The 21,438-nt window shown below is 36.5% G+C and overlaps 2 protein-coding genes across 3 annotated transcripts; one reads left to right on the top strand and one right to left on the bottom strand.

Moving 5' to 3' along the window:
• The first annotated feature begins 9,002 nt into the window (after positions 1-9,002).
• On the top strand, positions 9,003-10,458 carry LOC113321670 (uncharacterized protein At3g28850-like). 2 transcript variants are annotated; one of them, XM_026569578.1, is made up of 2 exons: positions 9,361-9,540; positions 9,675-10,458. In XM_026569578.1, exons 1-2 carry the CDS (start codon positions 9,495-9,497, stop codon positions 10,295-10,297), a joined length of 669 nt encoding a protein of 222 aa, XP_026425363.1. In that variant the 5' UTR covers positions 9,361-9,494; the 3' UTR covers positions 10,298-10,458. The 2 variants fall into 2 exon arrangements, with proteins under 2 accessions (XP_026425362.1, XP_026425363.1); XM_026569577.1 differs by having other exon boundaries at positions 9,003-10,458.
• A 50-nt stretch (positions 10,459-10,508) lies between these two features.
• Positions 10,509-14,184, bottom strand: LOC113321672 (methyl-CpG-binding domain-containing protein 11-like). Its single transcript, XM_026569579.1, has 3 exons — positions 13,946-14,184; positions 11,734-11,884; positions 10,509-11,646 (listed from the first exon to the last, which is right to left on the bottom strand). The coding sequence occupies exons 1-3, from the start codon at positions 14,069-14,071 to the stop codon at positions 10,832-10,834; spliced, it is 1,092 nt and encodes a 363-aa protein (XP_026425364.1). The 5' UTR covers positions 14,072-14,184; the 3' UTR covers positions 10,509-10,831.
• Between the last annotated feature and the right edge of the window lie 7,254 nt (positions 14,185-21,438).

Here is a 21,438-nt window from a genome sequence, read left to right as displayed (position 1 = left end):
CAGTCACCTAGTTATAATTGTAAAAGAATGATAAAATAGAAAGTCAAAATTAACTAGGTCAAACCAAAAATTTAACGGTCAATGATAAATCTAGGTACCAACCCTTAATATTTCAAATATTGAGTACCAAAACTAGGTGTTGGACATTTGCTGGGGTACCATTCGTTAAATAACCCTAAAAAAAATGGAAAAAAGATAGGATAATGTTAAAGTAAAGTGTAATATACAAGTAATCCCTCGATCATTCTAAAAAAGTACAAGCATGTCTTATTTTCTTTATTTTGTGACGATAATATAGAATTTAATAAGACAAATATATTTTATAAGAGACACAAACTACGGCAACGTAATTATGTCCCAAACATGAAAAACTATATGTTGCAAAAACCTGAATATGTTGTTTAATGCATGAAAGAAAAGAATAAATGGCATGATGAACTACACTGATAAGAAGGTTATAACTTGTGCAAGACGCAATAAAAAAATGGATATAAGAAGATGACACGTGGTAGTGTACTGCTGGATATAATCCAAAAGCAAAGAGGAAGAAAACCATGGTTGAGGGATGATCTCACACCAATTCTTACCCATATTCATTTGAGCTTAGTATCAGTAGGGGCTTAAATAGAAGTGGCAAAGGAGGAAGAAAATGAAGATGAGTTACACCATCTTCATACGCTACCGGTGCTGATTCATCTCAATCCACAAATCCTTGTACTTCATCTTCACGGGCTATACCATCAATTGCAAGTGGATCTATGGGAAAAAACAGGAACAAGAAGTGGTAGAGGTTCAAGAGGTGGCAGAGGTTCTAGTGCATTAAATATTTTCACAGATCATTCCAGGTGTCATATGGGTGAGTCAAACACTGACTTTGACTTTCACATTTCCAAGACCAACAAGAAAGAAGAAGGTTACCTTTTGGAAAACTCTTTGAAGTCTACATTCCTAAACTTTCTAGTCTAACCTAAACGAAGTTGTCTCTAGTAATCTTAATCAAGCGACTCTAGTTAAGTTTTTATACTAAAATATGACAACCAACATTGCCATACCAACACTTGGTGAGTTCAACCAATAAATGCTCTAACAATTGTGGCATCAGAAATGGCCAAGGGGCGCGCCGAGATCGAATGTTAAAACGAAAAGGAGATCGCACAATCAGTCATGCATTTTGGCTCCTTGAAGATAAAACAACTAAAAATATCACGAGTTGTTGGGGTCTCGAAATAATATGAAGGTGGAGGAGGAGAAGGAACCCCTGATCAAACCCCAGTTTCCGAGCCACGCAGTCAGAATTGTAGGAAATCGCATAATTATACCGACATAAAAACCAGGAAGATATCCGGGTAACACAGCCATAACTGAATCAAAGTCCTGCACTGGCAAAACTTGTGACAAATCTAACATCGCACCTTCTAGCGGAGACGTGAAGTCATAGTGAGCGGGACCAGAGTGATCGTCATGGCCACATCACGAAGTCCACGATATCATCCTTAGTTGTTTTCCCATTGCGGCACCAAAGATCCATCCTCGGGTAACTGTAGACAGCAGGGACCACGACGGACTCAATCTTGTCTTCTCGATGGACTGCCTATGAGTGAGATGAGGGACCATACTCGGGAAGATGTTGAAAAAGACGACGGTACTCAAATATATCACAATCTTTTTGTTTCAACCTATAAGCCTTCTACCAAATGTGATCGTCTATGGACAGAGTCGAGACAATACGACAATTCGGTTCACACTTCGTGTGATTGTCTATGGATATGAGATCGAGACAATACAACAACAAGATAACTTGTGTGATTGACTATGGATACAAGATCGAGACATTACTACAACAAAGTGCGTTACTTAATAATAGGTTCGGTGATAACCAAACTCTATAGGATCATTATCAAGTAATTGGGAGTTACTGTATATGTGTATTTTACTTTATTATAATGAATAATTATAATGAGAAAATCAAAGTAAAAGACACATCAAGATTTTGTTAACGAGGAAACCGCAAATGCATAAAAACCACGTCCAGTTTTGAATACTCTCATAATTAAGCCGATATACAAAATCTAATACCAACTTCGTATAGTTGAGACCAAGAAGACTCCCGGAGCTACTTAGTTCCCTCAGTATCCATGCGTCTTCGACTTCTGGAGTCACGCACGTGAATAACAAGTTCTCTGGATCATATTCCAAACAACAAAGGAAGAATTTGTTTGGTAACCACTCTAATCAATCTTGCTACAAGATTTGGATGAGTTGTTGACAAAGGCTCTTCTATTTAATATAATGAACTCCTTTGTCTGGTTAGATCAATCTATCCAATAAATACCAGAGTAGTTAAGTTTAAATTTTCACTCAATCAAAATAAATCTCAAAAGGGATATATAGAGAATGCCGATCTCACGCAAATAATCAATCGAATAAATCCAATTCTAGTTGGATCCCATCCGATCAAGGTTTGTGCACATAATTCATAACATACGAAAACTAATAAGAAATCTTCTTCGTCTTCAAATCTTATTTAATCTTCAATAACCTGCACGAAACCACTTGAATCTCTTGTGATCAATCATGCACATAACGGAGTCTGTTAACAATGGATTATCACAAGATGTTTTTAGATCTACAAACATTTCTAAAGATTATGTCGATGCTCTGATCTAGTTTGAGTGAATCTTATATTAGAAGAGAGTATTCTCAAGCATAAATAAATTAGGTGCAATCAAAGTTTCAACAATCGTTAGTGAATCAAATCAACCGAAAACTAATAACACTGCAATTATCTAGTTTCCCACCAATGGTACTCGTAGAGATTCTTGATCCTACAGAAGTCTTTAAACGAGTGGTCGTAAGAGATTTTACCTAATTAGGATACTTTCCTCTCCGAATGGACGGCTCCATCAGAAACAACAAGAAATGAAGTTTTCCTGGCTCTTAGAATAGTTTGCTAGAAATGCAAACTTAGGTATTTATAGACCAAGGATGTTTGGACACCAAGGAATTTCCAAAACCGAAAATATTCTCAAGATATGCAATGAATGGAAAAATTCGGTTCTCATAATTCCAATAAATGCTTGTCCAATATTTCTGAAATCTCTCAATAGAAAATCTCCAACTAGTAAATGCACATTACTAATTTTTATTTTTTAGATTTATACATTAATTGTTGGTAATTAATGTATATAAAATCAAAAACCTTAATTAAAAGATTCTTAATTTATTTTGGCACAAGATCACCTTGAGTACTAAGGAATATCTTTGAACAATATATGATAAGAGTTACAGCTCGTGTTCAAAGTATGTTGACATCTTTTCACTGCAAATCCTTATTTCATGTTTATATGGATTTACATTCTTGGAATCGGTTATACCACACTTCCACACTTCCAATCACTATGATCGGGTATACCTAAATATGGAAACACTTGTGATCGGTCACACCAGTCACTAGGATCGGTTACACCAGTTACAAGGATCTGTTCCATCTACACATGGTATTACTTGTGATCGGTCACACCAGTTACCAGGACCGGTTACACCAATTACAAGGATCGATTACACATACACACACACACACTCATGATCGGTCACACCAATTACTAGGATCGGTCACACCAATTACAAGAATTGATCATACCATCACATGGTGATTACTTAGGATCGGTTACACCAATTAATAAAAACCAGTCATACCAAATCATAAGTCAGGCACAATGATTAGTTATACTAAGATACATAACCTAAGTTGAGATCGGTTCAACCATCTCACACATATTGGTCATCCAAATATTTTCAACTAATAGTTGGACCAATAAGCCTAATGATTCCCTTTCGATTCACGAAACAAGTTCATAAATTTACTTGCTTTAAACAAATGTAAAACATTGTTTCCTAGGATGAAATCTTCATTATAACCCATACACATAATCATAAAAATATATACAAGATTATGTCGATGTCATATCTACGAAGTTCAAAAGATAAGCACTATACTTCGTAGGATCTAATTCCTTAATACTATGATCATACTATTATGATCATATCACATCACTAGAGTATTATACAATATGTATACATTATATACATCTTCTCAATTATGTTTTCAATATGCACGACTTGAAAGATACGTCAGGAATGGAACAAGTTCAAGTCAGTATTACTAACCTCAAGCGGAAGGATGCATTCTTCAGGTCTTTGGAGTAATACTTGTATGTCTCAACATTCCTAGACTTTCTAGTCTAACCTATAAGAAGTTGTCTCTAGTATTTAATCAAGCGACTCTAGATGAGTTTTGATACTAAAATATGACAATCAGACTTGACATACCAACGTTTGGTGAGTTCAACCGAGCAATGCTCTAACAGATGCTCCCAATCCCATGCTTCGATAAAGGGGCTGAATAAACTTCTCATCAACTATCCGAGGAACCCAATATTTAATCCAGATAAGAAAGGAGGCGTGTCTGTTGAATTTGATAATCTCGACTTTGTAGGACTCAAAGGCTCGTGTAAAGCTAGCTAGTAAGCGGTCACTCGTTGAAGGAGGTGCAGAAGAATTCTTCTTTATCTCTTCCGCAATAGTATTTCCCTTCAAGGCAGAAGAGATCGGCTTCTCTTTTTGACTACTGGCTTTGGAAGAAGTAGCGTCTTTCCCTTCGGAACCTTCCCCCTTCTTAGACATAGGATCTTTTTTTACTCGTTCTTTCCGGGACTCATCTTTACAGTCTATCAAGAAGACCCATAGCCGCCTAACCTCCTCAGTCATCGCCTCGAAGACAAACGCCTCATGATGAAAATGAGCACCGTGAATCAGCATTCCCATGAGGGAGAATACATCTTTTAAAACTGGGGTTGCCTCTCTCATGCAAAAAACAAAGTATGAACGGGGGTGCCCAGCGGAAACAAAGTCTGAGTAATGTATCACTTACACCTAACCACCTCGTGATGGAGGGATGCGTTTATTGCATCCTCTATGTCCATGTCCCTCATAGGAGCCGCGTGGTCAGGATTGGAAAGGATGTACTCCGCCTAATGCGACATATGCTGGGTGTCACCGCCATGAAATGAAAATATATGATTGGAATATATTAATGGACGCGATGAACAACCACGCGTGGAACTTTGTAGAATGGGAAGAGAGTTGTGTTTTTTAAGTCGGGGTGTATGAGCCACCCGGGAGAAGATTAGGGTAATACAGACTGATTAAGAAGATGAGGGATAAGCTTGTCATCAGTGGGAGGAACATTCTGACCAGTACGAAGAATCTCAGACCTCAACACGCGCTTCAGGTACGCACTCCTAATAATCTCGTCAATGGTATAGGCTACACCATCCACGGGTTCAGGTAGCAACTCTCCCTCAAAATGATCGTTGGACTCGGCTTGTTCCTCTTTTATTTCCTTACTTACTTCGTTCTTTGTTTCCTGTTCTCCTGATTAGTCACTTCCGGGAAATTCAACTGACATGTTAGGAGAGATAGATGAAAGATGATAAACTGGTAGAAGTAAAAGAAAAGGTATATAGGCAACCTATGACAATGGTTAAAGGTGCGACTATGTAAAATGGGAATAACCGTCGGAAAACGAAGAGACGCATGACACGTCGGGGGAGACAATCATATCTTGTTGGGAGTTAACCCCCCCGGACTTGGAATCGAAAATGGAGAACTAGAAAGGAGATGGTAGAGTAAAAATTAAATATCTATCGGGTTATCTGACAATTAACCCAATAGACAGAGGACTATTGGGTTATTCAACGAAACCTTATGCGCACCAAGGCCAACATCTCTCAATTGACATAGGAGTCAAAACTCACATTCGTGGTCTCACCCCACTTCAAGTTATTCAACGAAACCTTATGCGCACCAAGTCTCGAGCCTGATGGTGTGAAGGCACACCTTTGTTTTGTATCGCATTGCAAAAGGGACTCTCGCGGCTCAATTTGTTTTGTTTGTTACGAACCTGTTTCTCAATCCTAGAAAATATTTATATATCCAAACTTATGTCCCCATACATATACACACGACATTATGATTATCGTCCAAATATAAGTTTCCAAAACTACTTACCAAGAGTGTCTTAATCGATTTTATCTAAATCTAAGGTAAAAAATATAAAACCACGGTAAAATTATAAAACGGAGTTCAAAAAATACTTACATGGATAAGAGTTATATTACCACCCATTTGACGATACTTCTTCCGAGAGGCTTTTCTCGAATCCTTGACTAAAAGGCAATGCAAGTGGCTCCCTGTGAATATTGAGAAACATCATTACCATTTTTAACAACTAAAGGTATTTGACATCCACCAAGTTCCCCGTTATGTGTGAAAATATAGTCGTACCAAGTACAAACATTAAGAACGTCTTAGCAGTCCAATTTATTTCGCCTAGGTTAAAGGAATTACTCTTTTCGCATTTTCCTTAAAACGTTCCTTCAATTCTGTTAGCCTTAAAATTTTCAATCTCTTCTCTTTATTCTAAGGTTTTCCATCTAGGTTATCTTTAGGCAATTTAGCAGCAACCTTGAATTGAACCTCCAATTCAGCGTCATCCCATCCAAGAGAATTCAAACCCAACTCTTTCAAGGTTTTCCAATCAATTTTGGGGTCGTACCCACATACCAAATCTCCAAAAATGGTTAAACCTAAAATATGGAAAACGTCGTTTGGAATTATTGACATTTCCCTAATATGGAGATGAAATGTATCAGTCTCGAAATAAAACCTCTCCAAAAATACAGAGACAACAATTATATCAACCTCCTGATGAGCAGCTCTAACTCCCGAGTTGCGCACAAGTTTTTGAACCTCCTCACATTCCTCGTCCAGCGGTCAGCTTGGCATTGTTTCATGTAGATTGTGCAGCTTCAAAATTCTAGCTTCATGTTCGAGATTCTGCTCAGTAAAAATACATTGGTGAAGACATGTAATATGCGTACACAAATTTTACCAAAAACTACAACATCGGTATTACCCTACGACGTCAAATTTCTGCCGCGATGTGGTCTTCTTCCCCCACCCACCCCACCCCATCTACCGAATCTGGTTCCTCACTCGGTTCTTCATGAACTTGGTAATCAAAATTATCTGACTGTTGTTCCTGGCTAAATGCTTCAGTTCACCAACATTAGGCCGTGAAGGTTGAACATCATCCGATGAATTGGAAGGTTCTACACTTGATTTCATGGTAATATTTTCATTTGGAACAATTTCTCCCTCATTTGAAACAGTTTCTTCTCCGGGATTGCTAGGTTTACCACCAGATTCTTCGGTTTTATTCCATTGTTCCTTCACCCAGAAATTGGAATCAAAAGATTGGATTTTGTTAATTTACTACTAATAGGTCAGCAAATGTCAAAAATTAAATCTAACTGACGTAAAAAGACCACAATTCAAATTGAGGGAGTGGAGTGATAGTAAATTAGTTCAAGTGGCGTAATGGGAGGTTCGAGAGTGGTACTTTTAAGTTGAAATCACATAAATACATACCGGAAATCTCATATCCCTTTTCGAGTACAAATCAATTCGTTTATAATAGATGGAATCATGGCCGAAACACAACCGCGGCCAACCCCTAGCAGCTACGATGTGATCAGTCCACATCGTTGAAGCATGTGGCCCCCGAAACACAACCGCGGCCAACCCCTAGCAGCTACGATGTGATCAGGCCACGTTGTTGAAACATGTGGCGCCTCTTCTTTTTTTGCCACGTTTTGAGGGGGCTAGTTTTTAGGATAAAAGTAGTTTTCATGCTTTTTGGGGATAAAAAGTAGGATATGTTTTTAGTTAAAACTAACTACCCATACGTGTAAATAAAAGAAAAGGGGGCACATACTTCTATGATGTGGCCCGACCACTTCGTAGCGCTGGCGCCCTAGATTAGTCAAAACATTTTATGTTTAAACATTTAGAATGAATCGACGATTTGGAAGTTGGGATGCACAAGTTCTAAATATTCCCACCGACTCTTTTAACTCCGTGACCAGTCAAATTTAGGAGTCGTATATGATCGAAAACCTAATTCGGCGAACATAGCATTGGAAGTAATTTAATAAAACAGATGTTTTTCATGTTCGATGGTGTTCTTCAATAAATGGATGAACCACCTGCACTATTCATGGCCGTCATTAACCAAATTTTGAAGAAATTTTACAAAATTATTGAACACGAAACAAAAATTAAAAAGATAAAGTAAATCACTTGGAGCTTCGTATCGGTGTCATTTATTCGTTTTTCTTTTATTTACTCATCAAATAGGGTATTTCTCCCTCAGACCGGATATAAAACCAGAATGAAGTAGTATTTTCATTATCAATTTAGTCGTTTTTTTTAATGGTTTTAATAGCAAAAAAAAATGATTCGAATTGAGTTATTTTTGAAAAATATCATTCTTCAAATCGAAGAGAAGGTAAAAACTTAGGATCTTGCCTACAATGATAGATGCGAGTGGTAGAGAAAGAATCGTGTGCAATGAAATTCAAAATTAATGTATATTATTTTAGAATAAAAAGTAAAACAAGTATTTTATCTTTTCACCATAACACCCCAACAGCGATAATATTGGATGTCATTAGTTGGTTTTAGTGCAAACCATTTTTATTTTTTTGAAAAGGAGAATTTTATTCAAAGACTCGAATAGTCAAGGGTTACATAGTTTAGAAATGTAGTATTTCCGGTCTTTACAATTGGATAAATAATTCCCAATTATAAACATTAATTTCTGACAGTCTGATTAGACCTTATCCCCTTAATAGCTTGGATGTTCTTGCGATTTTTGATTCCTGTATTGCAAACCATGTTTTCATGTATGGCAAACCATTTGTCTTATTTTGTAAACCAAATTTAAAAGTACGATCAATTTGTGATTGGCCCAAAAGAAGCAAAAATGGGTATCAAATTTTGGAAGAGGATGACTATCCACTATTGTTTATCTTTATCGCAAGTTTTAATGATTTTTAAAATTTTAATATACCCCATTACATCTCTTCTAGCCGTTGAGCCTAAAATCACACTTTCTTCCAAGACCCACACAAAGTGGAAAAACAAGTCTCATCCCCTTTCATCTGATCTCCTCTCTCTCTAAATATTCTCTCTCTTTAGATTCATCTCAGAATTTTTGTTCTTGTGTTTTTTGCAGTTAGGGTTTGGGATCTGGTACAGTGGTACAGTGAGAAGAAGTAGAAGAAGAATGAAAGGGGTGAAAGGAAAACTTCTAAAGAATTTGAAATCAATTAAACCCCTTTCAACCCTTAAACAAGCTGATAGAATTCTCCAAGCAAATGGGTTTTCGTTAAATTCTCTTATCCCAAATTCTGAGAGCAGAATAAAAAATCAGACGAACCATCAATGCAAACCAAAGGTATTGGATTCTGATCGTATGGATGTATCGATGAAAGATCTCGAAGATGATGAAATGGAAGATGAATTGGGTGAAAACAAAGAAAACATCGGGCCCAATATAAAGGTAAAGGACCCAACAATGTCTGTTAAAGATGATTCAGAGAATATTATCTTATCAGATTCAAAGCTTCAGATTAGGTCAGTATCACAACTTGATGTTGAAATGATTAATTCAAGAACTTCACCCACTAGTCTTAATTCTTCGTTGGAAGAGATTGATGTTACAGTGTTTCGGAGACCTGATTTGAATTCGCCAACATTGTTTGATCCAGATCTTCTAGAAGCATTTCAACTGGTAGTGATGGAGTATATGAGAGCTCAAGAAGTAGAGAGAAAAGTTAGAACAGATGGAGTAAAAGAAGATGAACCTCCTTCGAAATCACGGCGTATCGAGGAAGAAGAAGACCTGTTCTTAGAATTCGAAGAGAAATGCCCACCTGGAGGAAATGAAAATGTGATTCTTTACACAACTAGTTTGAGAGGGATAAGGAAGACGTTTGAAGATTGTTGCAAGGTTAAATTTTTGCTGGAGAATTTCAAAATTATGTACTATGAAAGGGATATTTCAATGCATTCAGATTACAGGGAAGAATTATGGAGTGTTTTGGGTAGTCGACTAGCAGCTCCAAGGCTTTTTATTAGAGGAAGATATATTGGTGGTGCCGATGAAGTACTTGGATTGCATGAACAAGGGAAATTGTTGAAGCTCTTTCAAGGGATACCAAAAGATCAAGCTAATAGTCCATGTGATTGTTGTGGCAGCTTTCGGTTTATATTGTGTTATAAATGCAATGGAAGTCGGAAAGTTGGGAACGATGATGGAAACGATCTGTTGCGGATTCAATGTTCACGGTGTAATGAGAATGGCTTGATTGTATGTCCCTTTTGTTGCTGAAATACAAATTCTCCTTCCCTTTCTGTTGTAGTTTACATATTCTTCAAATTGTATGATTCTTGGACTCCATTATACTGAGTCGATCAAATAAACTTCTCTGTCAGAAGAGATGAGCTTTTATATCTTTACTGAAGCTATAAACAAGGTGTTCTGCTACCTAGATGGGAAAACCTGTGGTGACAATTCTAGGAGTAAAACAGAAAAAGAAAAATGAGAAAGAAAAATGTTCATACTTCGTGGAAATACATAGGGCAAATGTTAAGAATACGAGAATACAGGTAAGATCAGTTGGTATGGAACAGAAAAACTAAATGACACAACAAATGATGAAATAGGTAAGATCAGGTCGATACAGACACCCGCCACTCCGGCTTGCATTATAACAAAAGCTGCTGACTGCTGCAACAGCAATTGTAACAAGCACCTAACATCATCAGTTAGATATCCTACAAGGAAGAACACAAAACCCAAGAGATTCTACCATTTGAATAGATAACACCGCGATAGAAACGGGAGGCCCTTGAAACAAAAATTTCAACAGCAAACAGGAGGTGCCTTGGGCTGATCTTCTGCTACCTCGGAGTTCAATGACTGGGTGTCTTGTGGTTTTGACTCTTGCTGGCTCTCCTTACTGCTGCTGTTGTTGTCTTGTAAGGTTTCTCCTTTTGTATCGTTCTTGGAGGGGACCACATCCCCCACCATGACCTGCTCAGAAGACTCCTTTCCCACCTTCGCCTCTGTCTCAGCAGCTGCCTCACCATTGGACCCTGTTATTGGAGCAGGAGCCTCAGAGCTTTCTTTCTCAATAACTACTAGTGGAGTTATTTTCTCTGGCTGGCTTTCCTTTCCATCGGAGTCATTCTTTAGATTGGCTTCTTGCACTTCGGGATTTTCAGTGCTATCGAAGTTATTCTCTGGAATAATTTCCTCGACTTTGGCTTCCGATCCCTCCTGCATCGCCTCCGTGGTCGTAGTTTTTGACTGACTTTCATTTCCATTGGAGTCATTCTTGGTTTCTTGCACTTCGGGATTTTCAGTGCTATCTGGAATGATTTCCTCACGTTTGGCTTCAGATCCCTCCTGCATCGCCTCCGTAGTAGTAATCTTTTCAGCATTTTTGTCATCTCCACCTTCTGCCTCTTTCATCTCAACATCTGTGCTTTCTTTAATTTCTTCTCCCGCTGCAGTTTGCTCCTCTTTAGGAGTCTCTACAGCAACAGCATCCTTATCCTCCTTTGCTCCCTTCTTTGAGCTTGATTTCCTCTCACGCTTTTGCGCTGGCTCACTTTCTGGAGACTCTGTGGCCTTTGACTTTTCACTAATTCTTGCAGAACGCCTTGGCGTACTTCCTGTTTACAGTCATCACAGCAAAATAAACATAAAATCCACATGTATGTGTGAGAGTGGGAGTTTACATGTATAGACAGAAAGGTTACCAGGGGTCCAGTCAAACTCAGAGGCAGAAAGACCTCCTGGGTGAGCCTTAAGATACTGGTCCAACTGTTTCTTGTTCTTGATCTCCTCGCCTGTTGGAGATACAAATATTATTTCATTCCTCTTTGGTGTCCCGCTTTTCTTCGGAACAAACTACGAGTGACCAAAAATAAGTAGATTACTATAACCATGATGGAACAGGATAACCACGAAATTTAGAGTAATGCATAACATCGTTAACAAATACCAAACTATAAGTGAAGCATGTTAGCAGAAGTGACTCGGCCCGAAGAAAAAAAAATCTAAATAACAAAGAAGTGATAATCAAAAGCCAAATGAAAAGGAAATCATAATTCCACTGGACATATAAGATGAGGTTTCTGGCTGAATGTGTTACACTTTTGCAAAATCAGAAGAAAGACATGTTAATTTGCTTTCAAATTGTGTTGGCTTCAAACTGAAGAAGGAACAAGGTCAAACCAAAAGCCTGATGCTATTTCAACAAACTTTATCAACATAATAGAAAAGCTTGTCAGACCAACAATATCTAGAACACACAGAGTACCTCATATATACTTAGTGGACTCAAAATAGTTCCAATAAGTATAACTGAAATTGGAATAGCTACATAGTTCTCTGGAAATGCAACTACACTTCAAAGAGTTGATGAACTGACAAATTCTGTAAAACTTTTGATGCTGTTATGAGTATATTACCAAGTCGGCTTGGAAAAGTAACACTATTCAGTGGATATTATTACATTTGCGTAAACTAAAATTAGAAAGTAGAAACTTTTGGACTTCGGTGGACATACTGAACTAGCATTTTCCTTCTTACGGCACCAGAATACATCAACTCCATGCTAAAGCAAACATGCATAACAAAAAGACCATGGACATTCATGCATTTATTCGTTCAACGCCATATCCTCTTTCCTGAGTACATAACTTTACTTCCAAAAGAAGAAGACATTATGTAACGATATTAAGTACACATCAAAGACAACATATGCTACTCTCATGTTGGAAAAACAGCATATGCTACTCTCATGTTGGATTAAATCCTACCATAGGATCATTATTCACTATATAATTAAGTAAACTCAAGCGTGCCATACAGCCTTGACCAATTCATTTCCATTCCAAGGGGGATTAAAAGTCAATGTTTTCCAGGACTCTTGGAAATATAACAAGAAAAAAATAAAGCAAGTCGGTCAAGCTACACTACCATACTGAGCTAGGCCAGAATCTATTACCAGTTTCCATGGCTTCTTTAACCACAAATGAAGCTGCAAACCCCGCACTCATAGCAGTAGAATGCACTATGATATAGTATAATACAGTACAACTCTTGAGTAGTATGCATTAAGGTAAGGACACCCATTCTGCTTAAACAGGTCACAAGATCTAAGAGACAAGAGTTGTCTTCACAAGGACAACATCAACATATACCGGCAGTACTGACATTGGAGGACTATAAGCTCAAATAGCTTAACAAGTAATAATTTATAAGAAACCAAGTGTAAGTTCAAAATGTAAAGCTCCTATATAAAAAGAACAAAATGTGTTCAACAATAATAGCAGTTCTTTCATTTCTCTAAAGTAGCTGCATCCAAAAGCAAATAAGTTCCTAAAGGAAAATAGTACCAATCACTACGTATATCTAAAAACCCTAGTAATGCTATTCAAAAAAACCCAAAATGGCTTTCAAGTAAACTAGTAAAGTTCCTGCATCAGGGGCAAAATCAAAGAACTCATCAACCACGAGTAATCCAACAAAAACAACAGCTATTCATTCTATATGATATGGATTAGATGCATACTAAAGCTAATTAGGTCACCGCCACACACAAAAAAAAAAACAGACATCAAACTACATAAACCCAAACCCTAAAAGGCTATTCCAGGTACAATAAAATTTTTAACCCTAGTTAAGCTTCCATAAAGGCTATTATTCGAGAAAACATTCTTGCATTAAGGGCAAAATCAACGAAATCCAACCAAAAATAAAACCCCTTTTAATTTTAAAACCCTATCAAACAATCTCCTCTACCTGAAACCCTAATTAAAGTTCCGAACATTTCACCAAGAAATTAGAAACTAAAATCACAAGAAACTCTGATGATTTAACAACTAGGACATCACAATAAACAAATACACACAAATAAAAAGGCAACAATCATATGAAATTACAAAAATAAGTTAGAAATTAAACCTTCTTTTTCCAACCATCAGGTGCAGGTAAATCAACTGAGGCTCCCTCGTCTTTATTTTCCATGTTTCCAACTTGATTGTCCTTCTCTGTCACTTCAATCTCCTTATTGTCTACCAAATTCGCCATTTTCGAAAAAAAATCACAGTTCAGTTTCCCGCTCTCTATAAATAAAATGTCAAACAAAGTAATCGATTTCTGGTTTATATAATGGATTAAATTGGGGAAATTGCAGAAAGCGGATCTCAAGTCTAGAAATTAACTTTAGAAGATATTAATTTTGAAATCCGGAATACCAGTTTCTAGAACACGTACTGCTATTATTAACCGTCCACGTATAAATAAAAATGATCTGAATGAGGTTTTACTTCATTGGGAAAGTGGGAGTTGGATAAGTACGGCGAGATGAGACATACGGTATATATTAGTTGTTTAATGAAGTATATACCGTTAGGTTTTGTAACGAGACAACTAGACGATGTTATAGCACGATTGCACGTGGTCGTTTACTTGTTTTTTTTTTTTAAAGCATGTAACCAAAGAATAGAACTAGAAAGAAAATTCGTGCGGATATCTGGTACCCACTGTCACCGAGTCGTCTGAATCTTGTACCCACTAAATCATCTGAAATAATTTGGCTGATAGAAAGTGGAATTGTCTGGTCTCAGTTGATAAGTTTTTCGTCTGGCTTCTATAAATTATGTAATTTGCTAAATTATTTGTCGCTTGATTCCCTTCTTTATAGTTGTGCTGAATGACACACTGTGGAATTTGTTGCATTTTTTGTTTTATTTCGGAAATCATTTCTGCAATGTACAACGGGGTTTTATTTCGTCTGGCTTCTATAAATTATGTAATTTGCTAAATTATTTGTCGCTTGATTCCCTTCTTTATAGTTGTGCTGAATGACACACTGTGGAATTTGTTGCATTTTCTGTTTTATTTCGGAAATCATTTCTGCAATGTACAACGGGGTTTTTGCATCGATTTTTATAAATCGCATCAAGTTTTCCGAATCTATTTCGAAGATAACCTTTTGTCATTGTCTTTCCGTCGCCGTCCTTGAAGCTAGAAGAGTTGCCCACGTTTCAACTATTGGAGCCGTAGTTATTCCCAGAGGTTGTGCTAGAGCCATCACAACTTGAGAACTCGAATCCCTGCAAATAAATCATGTGCTCGCCGCTCCTGGATGTCCCCTCGCGGGCCCACCGGTGTTGATCTTTAACCAGTCCGGTTTTGGTTGTTCCATCCTGCTAGTATTGTTGTTGTTGATATGGTATTTATGGTAATGGCTGGAACCGGTGGATCTCCAGGTAAAATCGTGGTTGCTTGTTTTGTTTTGTTTTTTTTTTTGCTAAGAAAGAAAATATATTAAACCGAAAAGTAATACATATAACAACAACAATAAACAAATCATATAGACTTGTATCCAGTAAACATCGTGAAAATCAATCCATAAGATTAATTTAAACGGTCTAACTCAAAATAAGAGAATCTTACGGAGTGACATGCAGTAACTTCACAAAAAAATGGATCAAAGAGAGATCAATACTGTGGAATATCTCAAAAAGTTCATTGTATTTTTTATCATTAAATGCATAAAGACATAATAGATTTAACTTTTGGAGCATGTATGAGATATCAGTTCAGTTCACAAAAAAGTAAAGGACACATATATCTCATAAGATATTGCAATACACAAAAATATCCATGAGGATCAAGTATTGCGATCATCGTATCTAAGAAATAAACTTGTAAATAACATATAAGTTGATTTGCTTTAAGAAGGAAGATTTAATCTTTTCCACACGGATTTACCACTAAGATTGGCTACCGAGGGAGTATAAAAATATTTTCTTAACAAAGAAGAAAATACAAAGTCATTAAGTACATGCGTCGTACGTTCACGTAATAAGGTTATGAACGTTCAAAAATTCCAGAGGTACGCGTACTACTGCCCATTCTTGAACTTCCTTCTCTGTGATTTATAAAAAAAGACAATAAGAAATCATAATTGTTTGTTTCTTCTAACCTGGTCATTTAAGAATCTTAAACACAAATCAAGTTAGGTAAACATGAACGACACACAAAGTATATGAATCATTAGCCGCATTGGTATCTATAATAAATACTTCACCTGTGAACTATTCACTCTTAGCTAATGGTGATTGATGTACATGTACTCATTATGATTATCATGTCTTGAGAGTATTACCCAGAACTTAAGTTTAAATATCAACATTATGATTAGATATATTATTCATTGCATATTCTTCTTAGCTTGTTATCCGAAAATTCTCATGGATCTTGTTCTCATCTCTTGTAAAGTCAGATAGGAATGAAGATTTCTACAAAGAGCATAAGAAGTGTTGATACCCACATCGAGTCATTACAATTAGGACTCACAAGCGACGGGGTACACCTTGAGTCGTATATAATTATATTGACACTTTATAGGTGCATAGAAGATAAATATGACAACCACTACGGATTTTATTGTCATAAGCCATTCAAACAAAAGGTTAAGAACCTCTTTAACATGGACTCATCTGTTTTGAGCGTAGTCTCAACAAGGTAGAGATAAAAACTCCTATCTTCTGAATATTAGGTATTGAACTTCAAGTATATATTTAAACAACCAATCATGACGATACTCAAGTTCCACCAAAACATTTATGAATAATAAGAGTATGAATAACAAAAACAAAGATGTTTTTGATATTAAAAGATCATGGCATCAAGCCAATAACAAAATAATCATAAAGCTTTCTCCAATTCATAGACATACCTTTAAGAAGAATCCAATCGACTTTACCAAATATTCAATATCTTACCCAACACAATATGTGCGCCCCAATTCGTGTGCGTTTCTCACCATATTTTTTAATAGGGCATTTATTGGTGAAGGTGCATGTTCAACATAATCAAGTTGTATTGGCGTGAACAATGTCTTGCTCACAACAAGTGATTGAAACAACTTTTTCCGCATCTATGGATTTTTCATAATCTATAATTTTTGGCTTAGTTTGCTTCTTCTTCCATATATTCTTGCGTTTCACATTTGGATTATCATCAAACAGATCAATTTTATAACCCTTCAGAACTGTATCCTTTTTTCTCAAGAAATTTATAACTTCCAAAATCATGGATTTTGCAATTTCTATATTCACATAATTTTCTAGGACCTTTAACACTCAATGCATCATTGACTTTATATGGTATCTACTTAGGAGCAACCGAATTCTTCTTCCTATTACTCTCTTCTAAATTTCTCAGAAAAGAATTGGATTGACTATTATTTTGCAAGTTAGTTTTTCTCTAAATGGGAGCATCGGATCTTGTCTTCGTCTTTACAAAGATATCCTTTTGATAACCATTACGATTGTGAAAAGGCTTTGTATGACGTTTACAGGCAAATCTAGGCTTATCACAGTACTGATTCATTTGCCTAAAGTTGGATAGTTACAACCGGTAATATTAAGGGGATTAGCCTTAACATATGATCCAGGTTTAATAAATTCTTGTGATACCCAAACAAGGACATCGTAAAGTTTATCATTCTTTAAACGAAAATGACATCTCCTTTTCAGGTGACATTTGTTTCCGCAATAATAGCAAATATAAGGAATGTTCTTACCCTAATTTGGGTGTGTTGGCTTTGGAGGTTGATATACTTTGCTCTTTCGAACATTAACTGAAAAAACGGGGGTATAACAACCACACCCAATAATTCGTTCGGAAATCTGTATGAACTAAACTCCAACTTAATTCTGATAGCACCAACTTAAAAGAGAGACTCAATCAAGAATTAAATCAAAGAGTTTATATCTCTTTCTCAATACAATCAGTAAATCAAACAGATAGAAATTTGCGAGCCTGATTAATATGAGAAATAACTTGGACGGTACCAAAGACCAATGCCCAAGTGTCAATCAAGTTCTATCCAACAAACAAGGTCGGATTTATCAACAAATTGAACTACGCACAAACTGTGATATTTCAATTATATAAAAATATAATGCGGAAAATAAATAACACAGACACCAGAAATTTCGTTAATGAGAAAACCGCAAATGCAGAAAAACCCCGGGACCTAGTCCAGATTGAACACCATACTGTTTTAAGCCGCTACAGACTCTAGCCTACTACAAGTTAACTTCTGAATGGAATTTAGTTGATCCCTAACCAAGTCTCACACGATTAAGGTACAATCGCGTTCCATACGCCTCTAGAACCAAGACGGATTCTGCACACTTGATTCCCTTAGCTGATCTCACCCGCAACTAAAAGTTCCTGCGACCAAAAGTCGAAGACTTATTGTTAGAGCACTGCTCGTTCGAACTCGCTTGCGTTGCTATCTCAAGCATGTTTGTTAAAGTTAGTGATCAAAACTATAAGTCTTGATTTCTAGCCTATTTATAGATGTCTCGGACTAGGACATAGATTGTGTAGTTGAACTTAGACTTCACGGCGTTCATCATTTGAAGACGAAGAACTACTAAGGGGATCTTGTGGAACTTCATCGACAAAAGGTATATGGAGACTTAAAATCATCTATCACTTGGAAAGTCTATTTTTACTTTATCTCCTATATTGAGACATAAGTCGTATTACGATATAGTTTTCTATATACACATTTGAGATTTCGAGCCGAGTTTATCTCGCTTACATATTTCTCGAAATATGTATTGGCAAGCTTTCGCTTTGACCAAGTTCATCTTATATCATGTGAGAATTTCCGAGTAACATCTTATATGGTTTGTGTGATACAATCATTTGGTGTAGTCTTGGAATGTTTCGTTATGATTATTTCAATATCTTGAAAATTTCTTTGATGCTAATAGTATGTGAAAAACGGTTATTGTCATCCTCTAAGAAAGTTTCAATGATTGAAATAAGAATTTAGAACACTTAACCATTATTGGATATGTCATGTTGTGTACTTTTGCACATATGTAATCCATGTCCGGGAACCATAGTATGCGCACCCATTTGCGTACCTGTTGGTTTGAGAAATCCGGGAACCTAAGTATGCGTACATGTTTGCATACTGGCATACAGGTTCATTTCCCAGAATTTCTGTTGGGGTTGAAAGTTCGCGTACCCGTTTGCGCACTGGCAAAACCCAATCTTGGTCCGGGTATTTCAAGTATGCGTACCCGTTTGCATACTTGAAGGTTAAAGTTCTAAAATCGGTTGTTTACATGAACTTAAACATATATATAATAAGGAATGCAATCTTTGTAAACCGTGGCTATAATGTTCATGATTGATTCGAATGAATCAAACCGATTTTGATTCAATTGTGTTCTTGTATAATTCTATGAGAATATAGCAATTGAACAACTCTTTAACTAGTTTCATTTGAGTCATTTGAACTAGTTATGGTTAAGATGAATAAGGTTGATATGAGAGTAATCATATGGATACCCTCGGTTAACTATTTGTGATCCAACATGGTGTACACGTTTGGGTATGGTTACATAAACCTAAATAAGGGTACATTTCATTTGTGTGTAACAAACTAAGTTCGATCTAACAGTTGAAAGATATTAGCTTGGTTGAATAAGGTTTTTCATTTAGCGGTGAATAGTGAATGCTTTCTTACCAAGGTAACTTGGATTGCAAACCCTGATTTGAAAATTATATAAAGGAGAACTCTAGCAACTGGGAAACCTAATCCCCACACCTCCTGTGTGTTACTAGTTGCATAAACTATAGTCGATTCTCCTTTAACCTTAGGTTTCTTCGAGACCCTGTAGGTTAACGACTTCAAAGACTTCATTGGGATTGTGAAGCCAGACCCAACTATTCTCTTTGTAGTTGCGTGTTCTGATCTTACCCGATTCTATCGTATTGAGTATAATTGAAATAATTGACTCGAGATTAATTTCTCTGATAGGCAAGATAAAAGTGATCACAAACATCTTCGTCTCATCGTTTGTGATTCCACAATATCTTGTTTCGCTAGTCTATTAAGATTATTGCGAGGTGATTGATAATACTAGGTTGTTCTTCGGGAATATAAGTCTGGTTTATCAACTGGTTCCTGTTCACCTTGATTTATCGAAAGACGGAACAAAATCTCTTGGGTATTTATGTGGGAGACAGATTTATTCAATCTATAGACTTTTCTGTGTGAGACAGATTTGTTTATCAAGTCTTCGACTTTGGGTCCTAGAAACTCTTGGTTGTGGGTGAGATCAACTAAGAGAATCAAGTGCATAGTATCCTGCTGGGATCAGAGACGTAAGGAACGCAACTATACCTTGAATCAGTGTGAGATTGATTAGGGTTCAACTACAGTCCGGTCCGAAGTTAATTGGTAGTAGGCTAGAGTCTGTAGCGGCTTAATATAGTGTGGTGTTCAAACTGGACTAGGTCCTGGGGTTTTTTCTGCATTTGCGGTTTTCCTCGTTAATAAAATTCTCGTGTCTTTGTTATTTCTTTTTCGCATTATATTTTTTTATATATTTGAAATATCACAGATTGTGCATTAAGATCAATCAATTATAATATCCAACCTTTGGTTGTTGATTTAAATTGATTGACACTTGAACATTAGTCTTTGGTACCATTCAAGTTACTCCTCTTATATTCAATCGGGCTCGCAGATTTCTATTTGTTGATTGCAAATTGAATTAAGAGCTAGAGATATTAAACTCTTTGATATACTTTTATCTAGATTGAGTCTGACTGTCTAGTTGATTCTCTAGAAAGTAAATTGGAGTAAGTCCTCTCAGATTGCCAAATGAATTGTTGGGTGTGGTTGTTAGACCCCCCGCATTTTCAGAATTCTCTTCCATGACTGATTTAATAAATTCTGTAGAAGAAATTCTATCTAAACCTCCTCCAGGTTTAAAATCCCTTGAAGTGTTTTCATGGCTTGAAAAGAAACTTGAAAGCTTATCTCTTGATGTTGATTTATACCCCCAGAAAGAACAAGAATCTCTTGAAAATCCAAATCAAGTTATGATGAATAATACTCATGTCGATGTTGATATTGATTTACTAATTAGTGAGAGCAATGCTCCTCCTATGTGTAATCCACTTGGTTCTAGTAAACTAAACGTATTACAAGAGGAGTTTAAATCTCGGTCATCTGACGATATCACCTCAAAGCATGAATCAGTTCACTGGTCAATTCCTGATACACCGTGTCATGATAATTGTTTCGTTTACTGTTGTAAACATTTCAGGATGTCTTCTTACACCAAAAGAGTTTCCTTGCGGAGTACTAAACATTATCTGCAGACACTGTTTTTATTAAGCTTTAAAATGAGACATCAGGGACTCAAATTTTTGTGTATCTCTCTAAAGTCTTTTGCAAAATGTGTAAAACAGATTCTTGGATGTTTCTCAACTTTGTTGAATGCAAAAGTAGTTGGAAAGAAACTCTTTCTTGGTGCCATGGTGAGCAAGACATTGCTCACCTCAACACAACTTGATTGTGTTGAAAGTGCATCCTCACCAGGAAATGCCATCTTATGTATACG

Source organism: Papaver somniferum, chromosome 11 (genome assembly GCF_003573695.1).
Source record: "Papaver somniferum cultivar HN1 chromosome 11, ASM357369v1, whole genome shotgun sequence".
In the NCBI taxonomy this organism is placed as follows: domain Eukaryota; kingdom Viridiplantae; phylum Streptophyta; class Magnoliopsida; order Ranunculales; family Papaveraceae; genus Papaver; species Papaver somniferum.
This window is presented reverse-complemented; position numbering and strand designations above follow the sequence as displayed.